This window comes from Xyrauchen texanus, chromosome 45 (assembly GCF_025860055.1).
Source record: "Xyrauchen texanus isolate HMW12.3.18 chromosome 45, RBS_HiC_50CHRs, whole genome shotgun sequence".
Classification (NCBI taxonomy): domain Eukaryota; kingdom Metazoa; phylum Chordata; class Actinopteri; order Cypriniformes; family Catostomidae; genus Xyrauchen; species Xyrauchen texanus.
Genome location: NC_068320.1, coordinates 26,254,309 through 26,279,849, shown reverse-complemented (window position 1 = coordinate 26,279,849; position 25,541 = coordinate 26,254,309). Strand labels below are relative to the sequence as shown.

Here is a 25,541-nt window from a genome sequence, read left to right as displayed (position 1 = left end):
AGTTCTGCAATCATTTACTCAGCCTCGTATAGTTCCAAACCCTTATTTCTCTCTTTCTTCTATGGGACAAAAAAGGCGAGTAAATGATGACCGAATTTTCTTTGAACTATTTAGAAAAGGCCATACATCTACATGCACAAGACTTTACAGAATATCTTCAGCATAATTTACAGATCATGTGCACATTTAATTTGAGTTGTAAGTGAGCAGCAGCGATCAGCTGTGTTACCTCTCGGACTCGAACTCGCCCTGTTCCTCTGGTGGTACAGTACAGCGGGTCAGTCTGCTCTGTCTCAGCTCGGGCGTCGGGTTCCAAAACATCTCAACCTCGCCCGTCTTCTTATCGTTAATGAAGATTTCACTGTCCTGTAGACAACACACACACCCAAACAATACTGATGACTAGGGATGTCAACAGGGCTGATAAACTAAATTCACATTTTTTACTGAAATGTTACCAAAATTCAAATTATATTGAATCTTAAAGACATCAATTCAGGTAGGGGGAAAAATCTACAAGCAATCTGATTTTTAAAGGCACAGTACAGCCAAAAATGAAAGTTCTCATCATTTACTCACCCTCATGCCATCCCAAATGTGTATGGCTTTCTATATTTTGCTGAACACAAATGAAGATTTTTAGAAGAATATCTCAGCGCTGTAGGTCCATACAATGCAAGTGAATGGTGACTGAAATGTTCAAGCTCCAAAAGCACATAAAAGCGGCATAAAAGACTCCAGTGGTTAAATCCATGTCTTCAGAAGTCATATGATAGATCAGTGGGTGAAAAACAGATCAATATTTAAGTCATTTTACTATAAATCTCCACTTTCACTTTCACATTCTTTTTGGCGATTCGCATTCTTTGTGCATATCGCCACCTACTTGGCAGGGAGGATAAATAATAGTAAAAAAGTACTTAAATATTGATCTGTTTCTCACCCATACCTATCATATCACTTCTGAAGAGATTACATTTATGCTGCCTTTATGTGCTTTTTGACCTTATAAATGTATGGACCTACAGAGCTGAGATATTCTTCTAAAAATCTTCATGTGTGTTCTGCAGAAGAAAGAAAGTCAAACACATCTGGGATGGCATGAGGGTGAGTAAATGATGAGAGAATTTCATTTTTGGGTGAACTGTCCCTTTAAATCGACAGTGTCTCCTCAAGAGGGTGCATCAAATCAATAAAAAAACTATTAGTACAACCATATCTGGCTGCTAACAAAATATGCTTAAAATGATAAAGTCAAAAGAATAAGCCAGTTCTCAATATTCTCAAATATTAAGTAAAAAGGTACAACGAGAAAAGAAACACTTCAATAGACGGTTCAGTCCTCATCAAGTCATCATCAGAGCTTGGCACACATCCAAAATTATGTGCAGATTTATCTTAAATTCTACAAATATTTGACAGCCTTACTGATGACACTGTCTGACTGGTGAAATGAAAATTCAGATTTAAAACTTTACTTCACATGTAGTCTCGCTATTCACTTTTGGACTTTAAGTCTGGTCCCCTTAGCAGTTCATTGTGGCCAAGAACTGCCCATTTAGACAGGAAGAGAGCATTTAACTCACATTTAAAGTGACTTTGCCTTTTTTAATGTAACCTTTACAGGCAACTTCAGACAGTCTGTGAGGGTAAGACTATATTAGACACACACACACGCAGGACTCACCCAGTGTCCCTCCAGTGTGGCCAGCACCTCTTTCCCAAGTTTAATCTTTCCGTTGATTTGATTCACATTGTCACTGCTTCCGAGAAACGGCTGAGAAATCAGAGAGAAGACAGTCATACAACTAAAACTACAACTAGACAAGACAAACTTTGATGTTGGCTTGACAAGCCGTGTCTAAAAGTTTGAACTAGTTTTAAAAGTTTAAAGGTTATATAGACATTATAGTCAGATGGACCGTCATATAGATATGGATGAATGGATGGATGGATGATAGATAGATGGATAGATGGATAATAGATAGATAGGAAAGAGTGATAGATAGATAGATAGACAGACAGATAGATAGATGGATAGATGGATAGATAATAGATAGATAGGAAAGAGTGATAGATAGATAGACAGACAGACAGATAGATAGATAGATGGACGGACGGACGGACGGACGGACGGACGGATGGATAGATAGATAGACAGATAGATAGATGGATGATAGATAGATAGGAAAGAGTGATAGATAGATAGATAGACAGACAGATAGATAGATGGATAGATAGATAGATAGATGGATGGATAGATAGATAGACAGATAGATAGATGGATGATAGATAGATAGGAAAGAGTGATAGATAGACGGATAGATAGATAGATAGATGGATAGATGGATGGATGATAGATAGATGGATGGATAGATGCATGGATGATAGATAGATAGATAGGAAAGAGTGATAGATAGATAGATGATAGATAGATGGATGGAAAGATGGATAATAGATAGATAGATAGATAGATAGATAGATAGATGGATGGATGGATGATAGATGGATGGATGGATGGATGATAGATAGATGGATGGATGATAGATAGATAGGAAAGAGTTATAGAGAGATGGATGGATGATAGATAGATAGGAAAGAGTGATAGATAGATAGATGGATGGATAATAGATAGATATGATAGATAGATAGGAAAGAGTGATAGATAGATAGATAGATAGATGGATGGATGGATGGATAATAGATAAATAGATTGGAAAGAGTGATAGATAGATAGATCAGACATATAGATAGATAGATAGATCAGACATATAGATAGATAGATAGATAGATAGATAGATAGATAGATAGATAGATAGATAGATAGATAGATAGATGTCAATACGGGTGGTGGAGGACGAATCTCAGTTGCCTCCACGTCTGAGACGTCAATCCACACATCTTATCACGTGGCTTGTTGAGCACGTTACCACGGAGACCTAGTGCGTATGGAGGCTTCACGCTATTCTCCGCGGCATCCACGCACAACTTACCACACCCCCCACCTAGAGCGAGAACCACATTATAGCGACCACGAGGAGGTTACCCCATGTGACTCAACCCTCCCTAGCAACCGGGCCAATTTGTTTGCTTAGGAGACCTGACTTGAGTCATTCAGCACGCCCTGGATTCTAGGGGTGATAGTCAGCGTCAATATTCGCTGAGATACCCAGGCCAATAAATATATATACTCCTCAAAATGTATCAACACCATGAAAAGAACAAAATATACAGTTATGCCAAATTAGGTAAAAACAGCAAGACCGCTCGTGTTTGTAGAACAGCAACAGCGCCGCCTACTGAACAGGGGTGAAATTGATTTTCTTTACATTTCTTTATGAACTCTGTACCAAGTTTGGTGGATGTAGCTTTGTAGGATAACAGTATGTTGGCTTTGTCATACCACCATAATAACAACAATACCAAATTCCCCATTCTCAAAGCACAAGGCGTCATTCCAGAGTTGTTTTTTTGTTGTTTGGTACAGCAGCAGTGCAGTTATTAGTGTGGCATTTGATTAGATATGTTATATATGTGTAGTCTGTGGCCTTTCTCTCTGAATCCTGAAATAAACGTTCATTAGCACAAAACACACAGACCTTGAGTTTGAACTCCAGCTGAGCACTGTAGCCCGTCTTCTCACAGGCAATGGTGACTTGTCCGCCCAACTCTAGTGTCATAGTACCATATAGAATACCTGCACACAGAAAGAGAGAGAAAATGTGTTTATTTGCGCGAGTGAATAATGTATCTAAATGTAACTGTTTGTGTATGCATCGACAATTGTATTTACTTTCTTACCAAGTTGATAAAAAAACAGAGCACAAATCACATTACTGGAGAATACATGACGCTTGGAGGAACAAGGAAGCTTTGGTGACACTTTATAAACCATTCACAAACATCATATAATGTTTAACAGACCAGTAGATCGTGTTCAGATCATTCAATATGTCGGAATATATAAATCACTTTCATGACATTTACTATAATTTCTGAATGTGTATTAAAGGAACAGTTCACCCCAATATGAAAATTCTGTCATTATTCACTCACCATCATGTCGTTCCAAATGCATATGACTACATTTATTTCGTGGAACAAAAAAGGAGATCTCTTAGGGAATGACAGTCACTATTCACTTTCATTGTATTGAGAATATATATATACAGTGAGGAAAATAAGTATTTGAACACCCTGCTATTTTGCAAGTTCTCCCACTTAGAAATCATGGAGGGGTCTGAAATTGTCATCGTAGGTGCATGTCCACTGTGAGAGACATAATCTAAAAAAAAAATCCAGAAATCACAATGTATGATTTTTTAACTATTTATTTGTATGATACAGCTGCAAATAAGTATTTGAACACCTGAGAAAATCAATGTTAATATTTGGTACAGTAGCCTTTGTTTGCAATTACAGAGGTCAAACGCTTCCTGTAGTTTTTCACCAGGTTTGCACACACTGCAGGAGGGATTTTGGCCCACTCCTCCACACAGATCTTCTCTAGATCAGTAAGGTTTCTGGGCTGTCGCTGAGAAACACGGAGTTTGAGCTCCCTCCAAAGATTCTCTATTGGGTATAGGTCTGGAGACTGGCTAGGCCACGCCAGAACCTTGATATGCTTCTTACAGAGCCACTCCTTGGTTATCCTGGCTGTGTGCTTCGGGTCATTGTCATGTTGGAAGGCCCAGCCTCGACCCATCTTCAATGCTCTAACTGAGGGAAGGAGGTTGTTCCCCAAAATCTCGCAATACATGGCCCCGGTCATCCTCTCCTTAATACAGAGCAGTCGCCCTGTCCCATGTGCAGAAAAACACCCCCAAAGCATGATGCTACCACCCCCATGCTTCACAGTAGGGATGGTGTTCTTGGGATGGTACTCATCATTCTTCTTCCTTCAAACACGGTTAGTGGAATTATGACCAAAAAGTTCTATTTTGGTCTCATCTGACCACATGACTTTCTCCCATGACTCCTCTGGATCATCCAAATGGTCATTGGCAAACTTAAGACGGGCCTTGACATGTGCTGGTTTAAGCAGGGGAACCTTCCGTGCCATGCATGATTTCAAACCATGACGCCTTAGTGTATTACCAACAGTAACCTTGGAAACGGTGGTCCCAGCTCTTTTCAGGTCATTGACCAGCTCCTCCCCTGTAGTTCTGGGCTGATTTCTCACCTTTCTTAGGATCATTGAGACCCCCACGAGGTGAGATCTTGCATGGAGCCCCAGTCTGAGGGAGATTGACAGTCATGTTTAGCTTCTTCCATTTTCTAATGATTGCTCCAACAGTGGACCTTTTTTCACCAAGCTGCTTGGCAATTTCCCCGTAGCCCTTTCCAGCCTTGTGGAGGTGTACAATTTTGTCTCTAGTGTCTTTGGACAGCTCTTTGGTCTTGGCCATGTTAGTAGTTGGATTCTTACTGATTGTATGGGGTGGACAGGTGTCTTTATGCACCTAATGACCTCAAACAGGTGCATCTAATTTAGGATAACAAATGGAGTGGAGGTGGACATTTTAAAGGCAGACTAACAGGTCTTTGAGGGAATTCTAGCTGATAGACAGGTGTTCAAATACTTATTTGCAGCTGTATCATACAAATAAATAGTTAAAAAATCATACATTGTGATTTCTGGATTTTTTTTTTAGATTATGTCTCTCACAGTGGACATGCACCTACGATGACAATTTTAGACCCCTCCATGTTTTCTAAGTGGGAGAACTTGCAAAATAGCAGGGTGTTCAAATACTTATTTTCCTCACTGTATATATTAAAAAAATTATGTATATTTATACATTATAATTTGTATAATGTTTATCCCCTTTTCTCTCTCATCTCAATCCGGGTGGCGGAGGACAAGATCGTCAGGCCACGCATCTTATCACGTGACTTGTTGTGCATGACACCGCGGAGACTCAAAGCATGTGGAGGCTCATGCTACTCTCCACGATCCACGTACAACTCACCACACGCCCCATTGAGAGCAAGAACCACTAATCACTAACATTCTGCAGCGCTGACACGAGTCATGTGATGACCCTTTACGCGTATAAATATCACTCACTTCATAGACTTCAATGTATTCTGCAGCGCTGACACGAGTCATGTGATGACCCTTTACGCGTATAAATATCACTCACTTCATAGACTTCAATGTATTCTGCAGAGCTGACACGAGTCATGTGATGACCCTTTACTCGTATAAATATCACTCACTTCATAGACTTCAATGTATTCTGCAGCACTGACACGAGTCATGTGATGACCATTTACACGTATAAATATCACTCACTTCATAGACTTCAATGTATTCTGCAGCACTGACACGAGTCATGTGATGACCATTTACTCGTATAAATATCACTCACTTCATAGACTTCAATGTATTCTGCAGCACTGACACGAGTCATGTGATGACCATTTACACGTATAAATATCACTCACTTCATAGACTTCAATGTATTCTGCAGCGCTGACACGAGTCATGTGATGACCATTTACTCGTATAAATATCACTCACTTCATAGACTTCAATGTATTCTGCAGCACTGACACGAGTCATGTGATGACCATTTACTCGTATAAATATCACTCACTTCATAGACTTCAGTGTATTCTGCAGCGATATTGTATTTGAACTGTGATACATTTCAACCCATATTTATAGAGCAAGGAGAGGATGTTGCCATGGCCAAACTCTCAAACATTTGGTAACTCTGAAAAGTCCAGGGAGTCCTCTGATAATACCCCAATATTTACCCCTGTAGAAAAACTTCAATAATAAATGTCCTGCACCAAAATTAAAGTATAATGCTTTAAAGCATAATGCACCAAATATGATTCATTAAAAATGTGCAATTTTTTTCTACGGATGGCAGGAAATCCGAAAGTTTGAGGGTGAGCAAATGATGACAGAATTTAAATTTTTGGGTGAATCCCTTTCGATTATGACCTTTTTTTTATATAGTATTTACTGTATATTATGTTATCTAAATAAGATATATAAAGTGCTACCAAAACGTCATATGCTCACTAAATAAAAAATCTAGATGGGATACTGCACATGTCACTAGTCCCTGAATATTACTAGACAAAAGCAAACGTACCTAGATGTGTCCCTACAGAAGACAACGAGGAGAGGGTGTTAGTCGTGCAGTATGAGGGTGTTTGAGTTTTAATTTGTGGGTGAGTGTTTGTGCAAGCAGACAAACCTTTGCAATGAGCGTAGGGCATGTTCATCACGTAGTCTTCTCCTCGGTTGAGAAATGTCAGTCTGGCCTCACCGTCCAAGATTGCCGACAGGGAGTTTCCTGAAAAACACACAAACACAAATCTTGTTCACGTGTGTGTGTGTGTGTGTGTGTGCTGACAGCTTAAACAAAACATGTTTATGTGTTTACATTTATTGTCACTGCTCGTCTCATGTCTCACCATAAAACTTGGACTTGGCCAGAATGCTGCCGCTGAGACAAAAGCCGTCCTTCCTGTTACTGACGTAAAACGCTGAGACAGGAGGATGATGGGATACCTGGAGGAAAATGGGCATATTGAGTCTGTCAAGTCGGCTGTTTAAGAGAAAACAAACTGGATATTATCGTCGCACCTGTTCTGAGATGTAAAAGGTTTTGCTGTTTGTCCGGTTGTGGAGCCACAAACAACGAAACGTTTCTCCAATAATGGGGTTATACGGTTTCTTTAAACCCTGACATAAGAAAATATGACGTCAAATGATTTATTCATGACATGTCGGTCCCACTTTAAAGACTTTCAGAGAATCTGTAAGGACAAGTTAATGTGGGTTTTACCTTTGGCTTCTTGTAAAATCCTGAAATGTACCATTTGACCACTTTCTTCATGCGGTTGTAGGCGTTCTCCTCCACAGCAGCTCTAAGCAAGCCAACAAAACACAACAATGGTAAAGTCGTAAATGATGGGATTTTTGTCAAAAATAATTGTGTTATTTTTTGTCAAATATTTACAAATAGAAAATGATACTCAAAAGTAATTTCCTGCCTACGTCTTTGCTTGGTTGTACAGTCATCGTACACACGCATTTTATAATAACAATGAACATTTTAGGCTTAGGTGGTAGAGCGGGTTGGTGATTCGATTCCCAGCCCACATGACTCCACATGCCGAAGTGTCCTTGGGCAAGACACTGAACCCCAAGCTGCTCCAATGGCAGGCTAGCGCCTTGCAGCTCTGCCGCCATTGGTGTGTGAGTGTGTGTGTGTGTGTGTGTGTGTGAATGAGATGTAGTGTAAAGTGCTTTGAACACCGCTAAGGTTAGAAAGGCGCTATATAAGTGCAGACCATTTACCATTTACTTTTCACTTGAATATATTTTACTGTCCAAATAAGGGAATTAACAGCACGTTTGAGTGTCTCGTTCAATTGCAGTTCCTGAAGAGCACGTGAACATTAACCAGTTCTGAACAAGGCTCCAAACTCAAGCAAAAACATAAATGAGGATTTTAATGAATGCATTAAAATTGTGTTATTTTTAATACGTTAAACCAGGGGTCCCCAAACTATGGCCCGCCCCCCACATTTGGACCGGCCCTCTGAACAATGCCATGCAGAGAAATATTTTTACAATTTAATTTTAAATATGTTTTAATCATATCATATTTGTATTTGATAATACATATTGGCTTTCAGAATAAAATTTCCCGTAGTTATAATTATTAAAGTAGCCAAATTATTTGTTAGATTCACCCGGATTAACGTTCCATTGTGATCGAGCGGGTGCACGCGATCCAGCAAGAAAATTTAAAGTGACAACAAAATGGCCAAACGGTTGGGAAAGAGAAAAGTTGATTCAGAATGCAGGGTATTTAACCAAAAGTGGACAAGTGATTATTTTTTTGTTCAATGCAAAGAAATGGCTGTTTGCCTCATCTGTCAAGAAACAGTCTCCGTGTTCAAAGAATACAATCTGCGCCGACACTATGAAACCCGCCACAGAGACAAGTATGCGAAGTTTACAAGGCCAAATGAGAGCAGACAAAGTGTCGAAGCTAAAAAGTGGACTATCTGCTCAGCAAAATACGTTTGTACGGCAAACCCAGTTGAACCAGTCATCCATTCGAGCTAGCTTTCAGGTAGCTAAACTGATTGCAACCTGCGGTAGGCCATTCAGTGATGGTGAGTTCAGTAAAGAAATGTATGAATGCTGTTGCGGAGGAGGTGTGCCCGATAAGAAAGAGCGTCTTAAATGCGGTGAGTCTGTCCGCAAGTGCAATCACCAGACGAATTGAAGAAATGGGGTATAATATATGCCCAGCTGAAGGAAAAAGTGAAAGAATTAGATTTTTTTGCATTAGCGCTGGATGAAAGTAATGACGTGCAGTACACGGCACAGCTGCTCATTTTTCTTCGTGGAGTTAGCTCAAACTTTGAAGTGTCCGAGGAGCTGGCAGCCCTAAAAAGTCTCAAAGGTACTACGACAGGGGAGGATATTTTTGGTAAAGCGTGCCAAACGATAGAAGAGTTGGATCTAGACTGGTCTAAGCTGGCCAGCATCACGACTGACGGAGCTCCTAGTATGGTTGGCGTCAAGGGGACATAGTTCACACTGATTAGCCTAATACGCATGAGTAAGTAAATAATTTGATTTCAATAGCAATGAATATGAAAAAATGTCATTACGATAGTAATAATGCTCTTTTAATAGGCTATATATCACTTGATATGTATGGTGCATAAATAATAAATTAATCTAGCATTAGGAGGCATAATACTGTAAATCCATTTAAAATCATAATAAAATCTCCACAATAAATCACTCCGGCCCATGCCATTTTCTGTTAGACTACGGCCCTCCATTATAGAAAGGAAAAATGATGTGGCCCTCATAGAAAAAGGTTTGGGGACCCCTGCGTTAAAAGGTCAACGATTAATCGCAGAAATTAATGCATTTAATTTCCCAGCCCTAGAAGAAATATATCAGATGTTGCAAATAAAACACAGCAGAATTCATTCATTTTGAATTTGTGACATTTCCCGAGCCCCTGTTCATTTCTGACCCAGCACTGAACCATTTACAAACATCAAATTTAATTTCTCACTTTGAGAAATGTTTCTGTTTTGATACCCGATTTCACAAAAAACGTAACTTTTGTGATTGGAACTTAATATATAAGCATTACTTCATGGGAAAATATATGCTCTTTTACGATTTGTGCTATTTTTTGCTATTTAAAGTCTTTCATATTATTGCTGTTGGTTTACATCGTGCTTAATGAAAAAAAGCCTTTCAAAGCTTGTTTCTATCTTCATGTTGCCACAAGTCAAACTATCATCAGTACAGCAGTCAACCATTTAAATACACAGTTCTGTTTTTTTGTATTTAGTAATGGATCAACTGAACTGAACTGAAAGTGTAACTGTGCATGTACGAGTCTGTGTTGTCTTACTCCGACAGGAAGTCAGCATGGTAGTAGTAATCGGACAGTTTGTCCAGGAAGGATCGGGGCTCCAGAATGAAGGTGGGCAGCACAACTTTGGACAGATCCATACCGGGTCGAACCTGCTTCAGAAGAGTCCAGATCAGAGATTTATTCTCTTCCGATACCGTCTCTGTCTGCGACGCCTCGCCAGCCTGAAACGCACACAGATTGAATGAGCAGATTGTGTCATATCAGTCATAGACTTCAAACAAATTCATCTCTCCAGCTGTCAGCAGTAAAAATAAACTTTTAAATATTGCCTTTGTGTCTGTGCGTCAACAGCACTCCCCAAGAGCCAAATGTGTGCGCAGAGAGCGCTTCAATAATTCATTATGGTACTAATAATAAATTCCACTATTTACAAAACACTAATACTGCACTACATGACTCTTCTTTGCATATTAAAATTTGTTTTGTGTTGCTATTAGTCAATGACTTTCAAAGAGTCACTATATATTCAGTTACAAAGACACACCTCTCCGAGCTCCTCATGGCTCTGCTCTATGTATGGGGTCTCCTGTAGCGTCTCGTTCGGGTCTAGGTCGATGTACGAGTCTTCCTGTCGCCCTGACGTGTCACTGTCGCTCTCTTCGCTCTTCTCCATCACTTCATTCTCCCATTCCTCCGGCTCCTGCTCGTTCTCGCGGTCTGACTTATCCGAGTACAGATCGGGATCCTTAAATTGATCGCTGTCATTCAACCTGACACATCACACAAACTCTCAGTTAATACACACACACACACACGGAGGAGAGCTAGTGGCACAAACTTAAAGATAAACAGGACTTTATATTGTCTCACTGAAAGCCCTGCATGTTGTGCGCTCTCAGCAGACTGTAGATGTTGATGTGTGAGTGTTCTGTGGTCTGAGTCATCTCCTCTTTGCCTTCTCTGATCATCGTTCTCTTTAACAAACTTGAGCATTTCAGAGCCAATTCAAGAGCGTCCATCCAACAGCGACCTACACACACAACACACACACACACACACAGTTTTAAAAAGCATGTTTTATCAAAAGATACACTTGTACGCTTCAGTTGTTTTAAAGTCTATGTGTGTGTGTGTGTGTGTGTGTGTATTAAGTTTATCTTACCATCTGATTCTGAAGCTGCTCTGAATATCAGGTGGCTGCTGGGTAATGGTTGAGTGATGGACCCCACAGCTTCTCCTTTAGGACCCTGAATCAAACACAGGCAAATAAAAGATTAAATCCACCGATCCAAACCGGCATATTAAGAACACTGGAATATTAGGAATATTACATGCGTAAATGTGGCAGGCCGGAGGGCGGGGCCGGGTCGTGATTCCACACACCTGGCCCCTAATTAGACTGATGAAGCCCGAGAGGGATAAAGGCAACCGGAAATGGCAGAGCGAGAGAGAGAGAGAGAGAAAGAGAGAGAGAATTACGGGCAGCTGTCCAACACCTGTGTGTGCTTGTCTTTTTGGTTAAGTTCCGTATTAAACTATTATTTATATTGTCACCTCCTCCTTTCCGTTGAACTTTGTTACACTGGTGCCGAAATCGGCGCATCCCTCCTCCTTCCCGGTTTTCGGCACCAGTGTAACATGGGGGACGGAGGAGCCCGGCCGCCTGAGAGCAAAGGAATGGCAACACCGCGAGGGGAGGAGGGGCTTCTAACTGACTGATGGAACGGTCAGGGCAGCTGCAACGGGAGGTGGAGACTTCTACCAGCCGCTTAAACGCGGCGAGTTCTGAGACTGCTGACCGTGAGGGGTTCAGGTCGACCGCCTGGTGCGGGAGGGCTGTATAGTCCACCAGGGGCCGGAGGACTGCCTCCGATCCTCCCGGGGAGATGCGGCTGATCCAGGTAGATGAGGATGACCTGCCAGCAGACGGTGCAGACTTTTCGAAATGTTTTGTCATGAGTGTCCCAAGCCTAGATGACACACAGATTATTTTGTGCAGTTCGCATGTACAGCCTAGGAGTTTGAAAAGGTATGTTTCCATAAATTTCGAAATGGCAGACAGGAAGTATGGCCGACCATGGTAATTTGGGCATGATTCGACTCCGTATGTCCCCAGGAATCTAATGCGACCAGTCTCATGATTTTAGGCCAAACGATTCAGAAGTTATAAACAAAAATATTTTTTTATATATACTTCTTGACCACTAGGTGGTACTATTCTGAAACTGTGCAGGTAACCTCACATTATGCTTGTGATGACATATACCAATTTCATGTCAATATGAGAAAGCATTGCGAAGATACAGCCTATCTTTGATGCGATATATGAGTACGGTTTTATCTATCAGAATGAATTCCACAAATTTTTTTCATGAGTGTCTCTAGATACATGCAACATTTTTAGCGAATCAGACATACAGTCTGGGAGGAGTTTGAAAAAGTATATTTTTCGGAAAATTCTGGAAAATCTAGTGGGCGGAGCTTAAAAACGATGCGACCCATTGGGACTATATTGGGATTATTTAGTTTTTAGGATTTATGGTTCAAAAGTTATAAGCTGAAACGTAAGTTAAACTGTTGGTGGCGCTAGAGGGTTTGAGTTAGAGACCCCAAATTTGGTGTAGGGGCTTATCATACCCACCCCTATCAGTGTGCCAAATTTCAGCATCAATAGGTAGAATTGATCAAACTAAACTTATGTCAAAACCAAAAATGATAATGCTACATATCCATAAAAATAAAAAAAAGTTAACCAAAAACATCAGCGCAGTGTTCTCTAGTACCTTGACGGCCCATATGGACTGTTCTAGCGGGTGGAAGAGCTTAAAACAGAATCCGTCCTTTTTAGATGGTCTCTCGATGAGCTCGCATGCGTTGAGCAGCACGGTACCGACCCACTGGCCGTTCTTATTGGTCTTATAGATGAGCAGAACACCTGGCTTCAGTACACACCACAGCTTGGTCCAACTCTTCAACGTGCCACGGATCTAAAAGAGAGAATAAACAGGATTCACACGGGTCGTTTCATGAGCAGACTGAATTAAACGCGTTTATGTCAACACACCTTGAGCCAGTCGGCCATGACGATGACAGACGGATCAGTGATGGTGCTGAGCAGTTCTTTAGTAGCTCGTTTCTTTTCTTCCCTGTAGTTCTTCTTTTGTACCTGAATGAACAAACGTGCGTACGATTGTAAATGAAGAGTTATACCCTTAAAGAGTCGTAATCACGAGGCCCTAAATATATTTAACAATGTAAATAATATGTACTAGATTGAAAGTTTCTGTTGATAACCAACATATCTGTACCTTGAGTGACTCCTTCTTGGTGAGTTTGTTTCCAGATGTTGATACATCCTTATCTGAGCCATTATAGAGCTTGGTTTCTGACTGCAAATCAAACACATGTGTACAGTACAGCATGATGCATAATGGGTGTTTCTTCAACTTCAGGCATATTCATGTCCCAGGGGTTGATTTGTGTGGGGCGGCTGTGGCTCAGGAGGTCGGGTCGGCCGCTAATCGCAGGGTTGTCGGTTTGATTCCCGGGCCACATGACTCCACATTCAGACACTTAACACCAAGTTGCTCCCAATGGCAGGCTAGCGCCTTGCATGGCAACTCTACCGTCATTGTTGTGTGAATGTGAGTGTGAATGTGTGATTGGCTGAACGGGACACAGTGTTAAGCGCTTTGGTAACCTCTAAGGTTAAAAAAAGGTGCTATATAAGTGCAGACCATTTACCATTTAAACTGATCAGGACACTTTTTAGCAGGTCTTTTATCATTTGTTATTTGGTAAAATCATAAATGTTACTTTCAATATTAAACTATGAAAATCCATAGTAAAAGTATAAATGACTACATGTTTAAAACTATGATGATCTAAACAAAGAGTGAAAAAAAACAAACAATTTCAATATTTATTGTGTAAAAATGATTTCTATACATTACTCCAAAATTACGACTGTCCTAAAGTTGTGCATCATTTCCAGCACACCAAGCAATTTTGCTGCAAATAATTGTTTGCGTATTGTTAAACAAGTCCACAAACGTGTCAGTGAAGAGCAAGACTGAAATGAGAAACGTGAGACAAAACAAAGAAAAATCAAGGGAAATATTACTTGCGAGCAGACTATTTTTATTTGCCATCATTTCCGATCAAGATGCATTTTTTCCAAATTATGCCCAAAAAAAGAGTGCAAATATTATTTAATTGTGTGTATTTAGGACACACAAAATGTTAGCAATATAATTAGCTTTAGCAAGACAAAAGAGTCTTTTTGTTTATTTCAAAAACGTTAAAAATGGCATTTCCATCAGCGTCATTTCCAACACAGAATTTGAGATGTGGTGGGAATTTTCATGTAAAAAAAAAAAATGACGTAAATCTCCAGTGATGCATGTACATACACTGACTGTTAGTAGACAAATAATAAACAACAACAAAAAAAATTGCGAGAGTGTGAACATTTTTGATGAGACTTCACAGTGATAAAAGTTGAACAGTGTTTTAATTCAGTGTGCATAAGATAGCTAACACATTTAGGCATTGTGCTTTTGTGCACGTAACGACTTTCAAATGCAGCTTGAATATTAAGTTGGGTGTTGTTGTACGGTGGTGAGAGATCATTGGAAAGGTCTCAATTTGTAAAATGCAATGAGCAAATTTGTTTCACTCAGAGGTCAAACTGCAGTGGGACACACATAAATAGAATAAACAGGAGTGTCTTTTTGTCACATTTGTCCTTACTACTTCCTGAAACATACATATAACTTAGACAATGACATATCGTAACTTACAGCAGACTATCCCGATTCAAACGAGCCCAAACACAAAATAATATGATGGGGAGATCTTGAAATATTCCTCAAAGAGTGTACATGGAAAGGCGTATGTGTGTAAATGGTCTGCAGCTGTATTCAAAGCACTTTACACTGTGTCTCATTCACCCATTCTCACACACACACACTTGTAGTGTTTCCATGTTTTATGGGGACTTTCCATAGACATAATGGTTTTTATACTGTACAAACTTTATATTCTATCCCCTAAACCTAACCCTACCCCTAAACCTAACCCTCATAGAAAACTTTCTGCATTTTTACATTTTCAAAAAACATAATTTAGTATGATTTATAAGCTGTTTTCCTCATGGGGACCGACAAAATGTCCCCACAAGGTCAAAAATTTTGGGTTTTACTATCCTTATGGGGACATTTGGTCCCCACAAAGTGATAAATACACGCTCACACACACACACGCAAACCAATGATGGCAGAGTTGCCATGCAAGGTGCTAGCCTGCCATTGGGAGCAACTTGGGGTTCAGTGTCTTTCCAAAGGACACTTCGGCATGTGGATTCGTGTGGGCTCTGCCAACCCTGCGATTAGTGGCCGACCCGCTCTACCACCTGAGCCACAGCTGCCCTGTGTGTGTGTGTGTGTGTGTGTCTGTGCATGTTCGAGGACTTTGTGTGAGCAAACACACATCCATGTATGTGCTCATCTAAAGGATTACCATCCTTCCACTAGAAGACTAAGTTCATTTTAAATGCAGGCATCAGGTATAGATCTATCGGCCTGAAATAAGGCCTACATTGTGAAGTTTTCAAAGGCGATTAAGTGGAATCTCTTTATGTGAAACCAAGGTTAATTAGCTTTATTAACCCGAGTTTGAATGGCTGTGTGATTTGAGATTTGTTTGTGGCCTGTCTGGATGTAAGGGCACATCTGTGACCCCATAGACGTGACACACAACCGTGACTCAAAATGTTGAGTGTGTCTGGTGAAACTGGTCTGATCTGGTCTTGACATACCACATGTACGTCAATATGAATTTGATTGTATTACTGAGCAGTTAATGTATATTTCAGAGGTGTGTGTAGGATGCTAACTGAGTCTCTCTCTCATTAAGAGTTAACCCCCCCGGTCTTCCCGTCACCTTTCAGACGTTCTTCACTATGTTTAATTAATGACCAATGGGCTGAAGATGCTGGAGGAGCAGCAAACCTGCATCGATCCGATTCCAGTCTCAGAGGAAATAAACCAGAGACTGTCAGGAAAGAGGGAGTGTTTACCTTGCTCTTGGATATGGAGTGTGACGAGTCCTCTTTTAGAGGCAGGATTTCCTCTTTGCCACGATCAAAACCTGCAAAAGCAACAAAAACACAACATTAAATCTGAACTACTTTAGACTGTCAAGGTACAGAGCAGTTAAATAAGGGATAGTCTACAGCCACAAAATAAACCCACACTGGTCTTGTATCGCCCTGAACTTGATTGTAGATTATCCTGCTTGGTTGACATGAAATGATGTGAGAAGAGACCACAGGGTCTTCCACCTCCGGTTTGTGTCGGATTGGTGTTTATTTTTGGCGAAAAAGATCTGCTCATTATCCTGCTTATAACACAAGCACTTGCCAAATGTATAAATAAATGGACATGAAATATTGATTTGAGTTATTTGATTTGATTACTGAAGTAGGAAAGATGACTCGCAAAACCCAGTAATGTAATAAACAGATATATCATCTCGTCCTTGCCATGCATGTCTGCTGATTAACAAAAAGTGTTAACTTTCCCTATTTATAAAACAGAAACTCACATTTCTGACTGGATGAGCCAAAAAGAGCCTACAGTTATGATGTGTTCACGTCATGTCGGAAATAGCATAATTACAAGATTTCAACTTGTAAAAAACTTCCACATCTTCAGACTCAGAATTTCCATGGAAGCTCTGACTTGACTGTTGTGGCGTCATGTAAAGAGAACCAAAATGACAGCAATTAAAGGTAGTTATTCAAGGTATACATCTTAGCAGTTTGTGTGTTTCCTGGCAATCGAACCCATGATATTGGATGGCGTTGATTGCCATGAATTAAGGAATTAAGTACTTCATGTCATAATTACAGTAATTCCAACACGATGTAAACACAGCATTAGGCTCAGTTTGCTTGTTTGCACTGGGGTCAATCAAAATAAACCTGTCTGCTAGCAATGCCTAGCTAAGTGCTAAAACATGTTAACAGCATGCTAAAACATGTCGTTATCAATGCCTAGCTAAGTGCTAAAACATGTTAACAACATGTTAAAGCATGCTAGCAATGCTTAGCTAAGTGCTACAACATGTTAACAACATGCAAAAACTTGCTAGCAATGACTAGCTAAGTGATACAACATGTTAACAACATGTTAGCAATGCCTAGCTAAATGCTAAAACATAGTAAAATGTGCTAGTCACATCAAGCTAAGTGTTAAAGCAGGCTAGCAATGCCTAGCTAAGTGCTACAACATGCTATCAACATGTAAAAACCAGGGTTTCCGTTGTCCGGTAATTTCCGGACATTGGCCGGTAAAAAAATTAAATGTCCGACAAAATTAAATCTCTCCGGTCAAATTGTCCGATTAAAATTGCCTAATAATCCCGTCCCCCTAACACAATCTGAATTTGAGAATAAGCCTAAAATGTATAAAGCAAAAATACACCGATCTCTTGCTATGTTATAAAGGAACAGGCTCTATCGTTTGAAAGTTATGAAACAACATCGCATGCTGCATTTCAAATAAAGCGCACGCCTAAAACGGCTGCAATATAGACCTAAACAACGAACGATTGAGTGAGACGTTTCAAATATGGCCAGGCCCAGGCAGACTAGCTTTAAAAGCTTTTTCAGAGGCCAGACGATGGTGAATCAGGAACATCTCATTATAGATAGATCAGTGCTTCTAATCCGCGCATTCGTGCAGTTTTTTTCTCTATCATCAAAACTGAATAGCCTATGTTCATCAGTGCATGGTTACAGTCTATATCAAGCAGGGACACGTTTGTGTGCATTTTATTTTGTGATTTCACCGGAATTAATAGAGAGTCTCCGCAACGGCGATAGATTGAAACGCGCGTCCTAGTGAAGATTGCGCAACTCGCGCAGCGCGTCGTCCATGCAACTGATAGCAGCGGACACGAGCGCTCAGCTTGATTTCAAAAACAACAGATTTTAGCGCTAGATCTCTTATTTAATAACGGACTAAATGAATGATCTGCTAGTTAACTGGAGATGTTTTATTTATTTGTATTAGGTACATCCGTGCCTCAATGTTTCAAAAAGTGAATGTGTATGAAACCACAGTAAAAAACAATTGGCGTTGATTGACGCCAGTCGGACGTTTATGTTTTTTTTTCCGTCTATTTGAAAGTTAAGCTAATAATAATATGTTGCATTCTATACGGCCTGATTATGTCATTTTTTAAGTTACATAGACTGCCTCCAGTTTTCCTCAACTTGACTAATTAAGAGGCGATATATTTGACCGGCATATCATCAAAATGTCCGTAAAACGAAACCTCTGTGACCGGCACCATTTTTTTCTAGCGGAAACTCTGGTTAAAACATACTAGCAATGCCTGGCTAAGTTCTAAAACATGCTAGCAACATGCTAAAATGTGCTAGTCACATCAAGCTAAGTGCTAAAGCAAGCTAGCAATGCATAGCTAAGTGCAAAAACATGCTAACAACACCTAAGTGTGCATAGCTAAGTGCTTAAACATGTGATAACTTCCCCAAAAGTGAGAGGGACAAATTTAGAGATATCTGAAAGTAAGGGGTGAGTTATAATATTACTATAGTTATGCATCTGTACATTATATCAGCATTGGAAAACCAATATAGGTTGACTAGTACAGAGGAAAAAAACCTGTGTTTTATCAGCTTATTTTAGTTCAATCTTGATCAAATCTGATCCCAGAGCAGTACTTAAAGGCAACATCTCTTATGAGCTGACACAGATTTCCCTTAATAATCTGTGATTATTTCAGCACTGTAACCCACAGAAAATATCAACATTGACAGCTGCATCAACACCTTCACATGCAGTGAGTCAGAGAAGAGATTCACAACAGCTGGAGGAGTACACAAACACACACTTCACAATTAATCATTTTGACAGCTTGGACACATGCTATTGCTTAACATCCCTAAGAAAAATAAAAACAGGTGTTATTCCACAACACTGGCATAAACATACACAAGCTTAAACAGCACTCCGCAGATTGACACTGAATCATACGTTTAAGGTGCATGTGCATTACAATGGTTCTTAAAATAACTGGGTTTAATATAGGATTAGGTAAAAATATAGATTTTCCAATGCATCGCGATCAACATTTGAATGATCTCAATATCGACTCCTAAATCCCAAGATCGATCTTTTACAACTCTCTACAACTGAAGTTCAGCATCGTGTTGAGAGTAAAAGTTTGATCAATGCAACCGATTCGTCGTAACTTTTAATGCCCTTTCTGTTCTTTACAGTCAGTTGTTGATCAAAAACAACAAATCATAAATATTTAATTTGATCACACATAGCACGGATGTGGTAAATAAGCAATTAGTGTCTTCTTTTGTTAATATGGGCTCTTTAACAGGCACTCTTTACATAAGTGCCAGTTTTCTTAAAGAGACAGTACCGTTTTTTTAGCATGTGTTCAACAAATCAATGTAAATACTTGTAAATAGTACAAAGTATGCATCTAAACAATAAACATGTAACGAAATATAATATTTTGTATTTGTATAATATTTATAAAACTTGTATTGAACCCGGAACATTTCTTAAAGGAAAACATCACACTTAATCAATAAAACACTTTCATTAACTGAGGCCAAGGACAATTCCTCAATGTCATTTCTGTCAAGACTAGTTAGTTTCATGGGCATGTATAGCACAACTGTCACATTCAATAATATCTCCACTTGATGAGTTCATTGTCTTGGCTTTACTCGGCTTGGGTAGCAATTTACAAAGCAACATATCTCAAAAATTCAGATGATGACAAATTCCTCCAGTGACCACGTTTAAGTCCAAAATGTGGATTCACTCCTATCAAAACCTCATATTGTAGATTCAAACTGCCTTTTGATCTCACACTCATGGGTTTCTCTATACTACCCACTGCACCTGGACCAACATTTACTGACTTTTTGGTGAAGCTTAGCGCTGATACATAAATGCAAGTAGCCTAGAAAACGTTATCCCTCTCGTTCTGGATGAGTCACATATTTAAGAGGCTTTAATTAAGAATGCTTGTCAAAACCAGACCCTTTCTGATCTGTTCCAGCATGTAGCCTCTAGGAAATGTAAGGACATGGCAAACAGAAACATGAAGCAAAAGACTATATTCTTGTGTATGTAAAGGACACATTCATTCAGTTATCTAGATTGAATGGTTATGAATCTTTAAGCGCTTTTGAGGAAGAAATATTTGGAAATAAGAAATGCAATTCTACTAATGCATGTGTTTTGATGAACTAAAAAGAAACGGCTATGAAGATTCATTCATTCAAGGCCGCACAACGCTGGTCACACTGTATGTTTTTGATTCACTTAAAAGAACCGGCTCATAAGATTCATTTGTTCGGGAACCGCACAACAATGTATGTTTCTGATTCTCAAAAAAACAAAATACAACAAAAACAGATTCAAACAGTATGAGAAATGTATATTTCACACTGCTGATTCAAAATAAAAGATTCGTAAGAGTCCTTTGTTCGGGAATCAGACTACACTTGTGGCGCTGCATGGTTCACGTTGTAGATTCAAAAGAAAAGATTCATAAGAGTCATTCATTCAGGAATCAGACTACACATGTGGCGCTGCATGGTTCACGCTGCTGATTCAAAAGATAAGATTCGTAAGAGTCATTTGTTTGGGAATCAGACTACATTTGTGGTGCTGCATGGTTCACGCTGCAGATTCAAAAGAAAAGATTCGTAAGAGTCATTTGTTCGGGAATCAGACTACACTTGTGGCGCTGCATGGTTCACGCTGCTCATTCAAAAGAAAAGATTCGTAAGAGTCATTTGTTTGGGAATCAGACTACACTTGTGGCGCTGCATGGTTCACGCTGCTCATTCAAAAGAAAAGATTCGTAAGAGTCATTTGTTTGGGAATCAGACTACATTTGTGGTGCTGCATGGTTCACGCTGCAGATTCAAAAGAAAAGATTCGTAAGAGTCATTTGTTCGGGAATCAGACTACACTTGTGGCGCTGCATGGTTCAAGCTGTAGATTCAAAAGAAAAGATTCATAAGAGTCATTCTTTCGGGATTCAGACTACACTTGTGGCACTGCATGTTTCACACTGCAGATTCAAAAGAAAAGATCATAAGAGTCATTCGTTCGGGAATCAGACTACACTTGTGGCACTGCATGTTTCACACTGCAGATTCAAAAGAAAAGATTCATAAGAGTTATTTGTTCGGGAATCAGACTAAACTTGTGGCACTGCATGTTTCACACTGCAGATTCAAAAGAAAAGATTCATAAGAGTTATTTGTTCGGGAATCAGACTAAACTTGTGGCACTGCATGTTTCACACTGCAGATTCAAAAGAAAAGATTCATAAGAGTTATTTGTTCGAGAATCAGACTACACTTGTGGCACTGCATGTTTCACACTGCAGATTCAAAAGAAAAGATTCGTAAGAGTCATTCGTTCGGGAATCAGACTACACTTGTAGCGCTGCATGTTTCACGCTGTAGATTAAAAAGAAAAGATTCATTCGTTCGGGATTCAGACTACACTTATGGCGCTGCACGTTTCACACAGCAGATTCAAAAGAAAAGATTCATAAGAGTCATTCGTTCGGGAATCAGACTACACTTGTGGCGCTGCATGTTTAACACTATAGTTTAAAAAGAAAAGATTCATAAGAGTCATTTGTTTGGGATTCAGACTACACTTGTGGCGCTGCATGTTTAACACTATAGTTTAAAAAGAAAAGATTCATAAGAGTCATTCGTTCGGGAATCAGACTACACTTGTGGCGCTGCATGTTTAACACTATAGTTTAAAAAGAAAAGATTCATAAGAGTCATTTGTTTGGGATTCAGACTACACTTGTGGCGCTGCATGTTTAACACTATAGTTTAAAAAGAAAAGATTCATAAGAGTCATTTGTCTGGGAATCAGATTACACTGGCCACGCTGTATATTTTATGCTGTAGATTCAAAAGAACCAATTTGTAATAGTTCAATCGTGAATCAGACTACACTTGTGGCGCTGAAAGTTTCACACTGCAGATTCAAAAGAAAAGATTCATAAGAGTCATTTGTTTGGGATTCAGACTACACTTGTGGCGCTACATGTTCAACACTATTTTTCCCGCAGTTTCGTTTTTTATGGTAACACATACAGAATATAAAATATAAATAATATATTTATATTTTAAATATACTGTAATCTGGATCTTATCCAAGATAGAGAACTGCTGACTACAGCACCAGCTGTAAGAGGACACACACACACACACACACACACACACACACACACACACACACACACACACACACACACACACACAAACACTGTTCTTGTGCTTGAAGTCAATATAAACATCCACAGTCTCCGTAACTTTGTCCTTTCCTAAAATATTAACAAATATGAATGACCTTTAGATTGTCCTGTGGAGTCACTTTAGATATCTTTATTAATTCTGATAGCAGAGAGACCAGATGGTTCTCAGCAGGAAACCGATGGAGTGCGTACTCCAGGTAGGGAATGAGGTTTTGTCCCAAGTGAAGGAGTTCAAGTACTTCGGGGTCTTGTTCACGAGTGAGGGGACAATGGAGCGGGAGGTTGGCCGGAGAATCGGGGCAGCGGGGGCGGTATTGCACTCGCTCTATCGCACCTTTGTCATGAAAAGAGAGCTGAGCCGAAAGGCAAAGCTCTCGATCTACCGGTCAATTTTTGTTCCTACCCTCACCTATGGTCATGAAGGCTGGGTCATGACCGAAAGAACTAGGTCGCGAATACAAGCGGCCGAAACGGGTTTCCTCAGAAGAGTGGCGGGCTTCTCCCTTAGAGATAGGGTGAGGAGCTCAGTCATCCGTGAGGAGCTCGGAGTAGAGCATCGAAAGGAGTCAGTTGAGGTGGTTTGGGCATCTGGTAAGGATGCACCCTGGCCGCCTCCCTAGGGAGGTGTTTCAGGCATGTCCAGCTGGGAGGAGACCTCGGGGAAGACCCAGGATTAGGTGGAGAGATTACATCTCCACACTGGCCTGGGAACGCCTCGGGGTCTCCCCCAGTCAGAGCTGGTATATGTGGCTTGGGATAGGGAAGTTTGGGGCCCCCTGCTGGAGCAGCTGCCCCCGCGACCCGACTTCGGATAAGCGGTTGAAGATGGATGGATGGAGAGACCAGAAATCATTATCTGAAACTCACAAGACGTTTAAGATGATAAGAATTAAGAACAAATGTATCACAGATTTGAGAGTAGTTTATTAGTAACTTCATAATGCAGTCAGCTACCACAGAGCTACAGAAACACGACGGGACGGCAGTTCACTTTACACAGGCAGGGATCTCTGTGTGTGTGTGTGTGTGTGTAATAATCCGACTCATAAACCAGACATCTCAAAGACAGTTCCATTCATAAGCCGAGACTTAGTTGACAGAGAGTTTGGATTGCGGAAGATACAAAACTTGAAAAAGTGACTAAATATGACTATATTCAGCTTGTTGTAAGATGACGCTGCAGCCTCGGGTTTTGACACATTGCGGTTTCCCTGCTTATCAACATTCAACGCACGTGCAGAGACAGACAGACTGACTGACAGACAGCCATGCAGGGGGGACCAAGCACAGATAAAAACTATCCCTGCAGAATAGAGATACAGAAAATGAGATAACAGATGTCTGCCAAACCATTTTGGCCATGTCTCCCTTTATTACAGCCAAGTTTGGGATAATGTACACATATAAACCCAGTGAGGGTGAAAAACAGAGATGTGTCTGACATTTCTACTCTCCCACCACAGCATCCTTGACTATTGCAAAACAGCAGCGGAGAGTGTAATTCCACTCTGACTGCCCTCACTAAGGTCCTGTTGTCTATCTGAAGGGCAAACAGTATCGACTAGATACACAGACTGTGATCCGATAACACTTAAATGCCATTACTAAAAGCAGCATATCATGTGCAGTGTTCATTTTTACACTTATTTTTGTTTAAGTCATAATTCTAGTCTTTAGTTAAAATTTTCTGTCATAGTCACTGACATTTTTACACTTATTAAATGACATATAATTTAAGGACACAAAAATAACAGTATGGGGGTCCTGGGTAGCTCAGTGGTAAAAGACGCTGGCTACCACCCCTGGAGTTCACTAGTTCGAATCCAGGGCGTGCTGAGTGACTCCAGTCAGGTCTCCTAAGCAACCAAATTGGCCCGGTTGCTAGGGAGGGTAAAGTCACATGGGGTAACCTCCTCGTGGTCGCTATAATGTTGTTCGCTGTGAGGCGTGTGGTGAGTTGGCCGTGGATGCCGCAGTGGATGGCGTGAAGCCTCCACACCCGCTATGTCTCCGTGGCAAAGCACTCAACAAGCCACATGATAAGATGCGCGGGTTGACGAGTCCTCCGCCACCCGGATTGAGGTGAATCACTACGCGTGCACAAGGATTTAAAAAGCACATTGGAAATTGGGAGAAAAAACCCCCATTATTATATGCGACAGCACAAACGTTATTTCCTCATTAAGGCAAAATAAACAAAAAACAAAATGTCTCTACAGCACAAATACATTACACCCAAAGATTGTGCGTTTATATATTCGTGTGTGTGTGTGCACAGATGGCATATCCAGTCAGCACATGAGGAAATGCACCTGTGTTTTAGTACACACGCTCTATTAATAGTCACACACCTGTGCTAATCCACCACCTCATACAGTAAAGTGCAGGTGACCCTCAGTGGAGGATCAGTTGTGTACCCTTCAACCACTTGGAGGTGTTAGGTGAAATTAATCCGTAGGATAAAAGAGCACAATGGGTTTCAGAAGAAAAATGACCTTTTAAATCACCAGCAAAAATTTTATTTTTAGCAATAACGCTAAAAATATTTCAAGGCAGGCTTATCACGAGCTCTGATGTTTTTAAGCAATGATGCATTCTTCTGCAGACACCACAAGTCACTACGATTTCAACTTCATTTCAAATGAAAAACAAATAAAATTGCACATGATTTTGAAGTGAAATCGGCCAATCAGAAGACGTCGCTGTTACCATAAAAAAAAGAAACTTGAGTGAGTTTTTGCAAAGGCTCACTTTAAGTAAAATTAGATAGCTCGAATCCAGGGCGTGCTGAGTGACTCC

The 25,541-nt window shown here is 40.2% G+C and overlaps 1 protein-coding gene across 10 annotated transcripts in view; it reads right to left on the bottom strand.

Annotated features, from left to right (window-relative positions):
- The window catches only part of LOC127637183 (oxysterol-binding protein-related protein 8-like), a 92,309-nt gene that overhangs the window by 5,640 nt on the left and 61,128 nt on the right, over positions 1–25,541 (bottom strand). For all 10 annotated transcript variants that reach the window (XM_052118119.1, XM_052118118.1, XM_052118123.1 and 7 more), the window contains 15 exons: positions 16,468–16,538; positions 13,697–13,777; positions 13,453–13,554; positions 13,172–13,375; positions 11,551–11,635; positions 11,259–11,418; positions 10,933–11,158; positions 10,425–10,609; positions 7,812–7,893; positions 7,610–7,708; positions 7,438–7,534; positions 7,218–7,316; positions 3,600–3,697; positions 1,688–1,777; positions 230–366 (listed from right to left, as the gene is read on the bottom strand). In XM_052118119.1, coding sequence (XP_051974079.1) covers positions 230–366; positions 1,688–1,777; positions 3,600–3,697; positions 7,218–7,316; positions 7,438–7,534; positions 7,610–7,708; positions 7,812–7,893; positions 10,425–10,609; positions 10,933–11,158; positions 11,259–11,418; positions 11,551–11,635; positions 13,172–13,375; positions 13,453–13,554; positions 13,697–13,777; positions 16,468–16,538 — 1,816 coding nt within the window. The remainder of the gene's footprint in view (positions 1–229; positions 367–1,687; positions 1,778–3,599; positions 3,698–7,217; positions 7,317–7,437; positions 7,535–7,609; positions 7,709–7,811; positions 7,894–10,424; positions 10,610–10,932; positions 11,159–11,258; positions 11,419–11,550; positions 11,636–13,171; positions 13,376–13,452; positions 13,555–13,696; positions 13,778–16,467; positions 16,539–25,541) is intronic.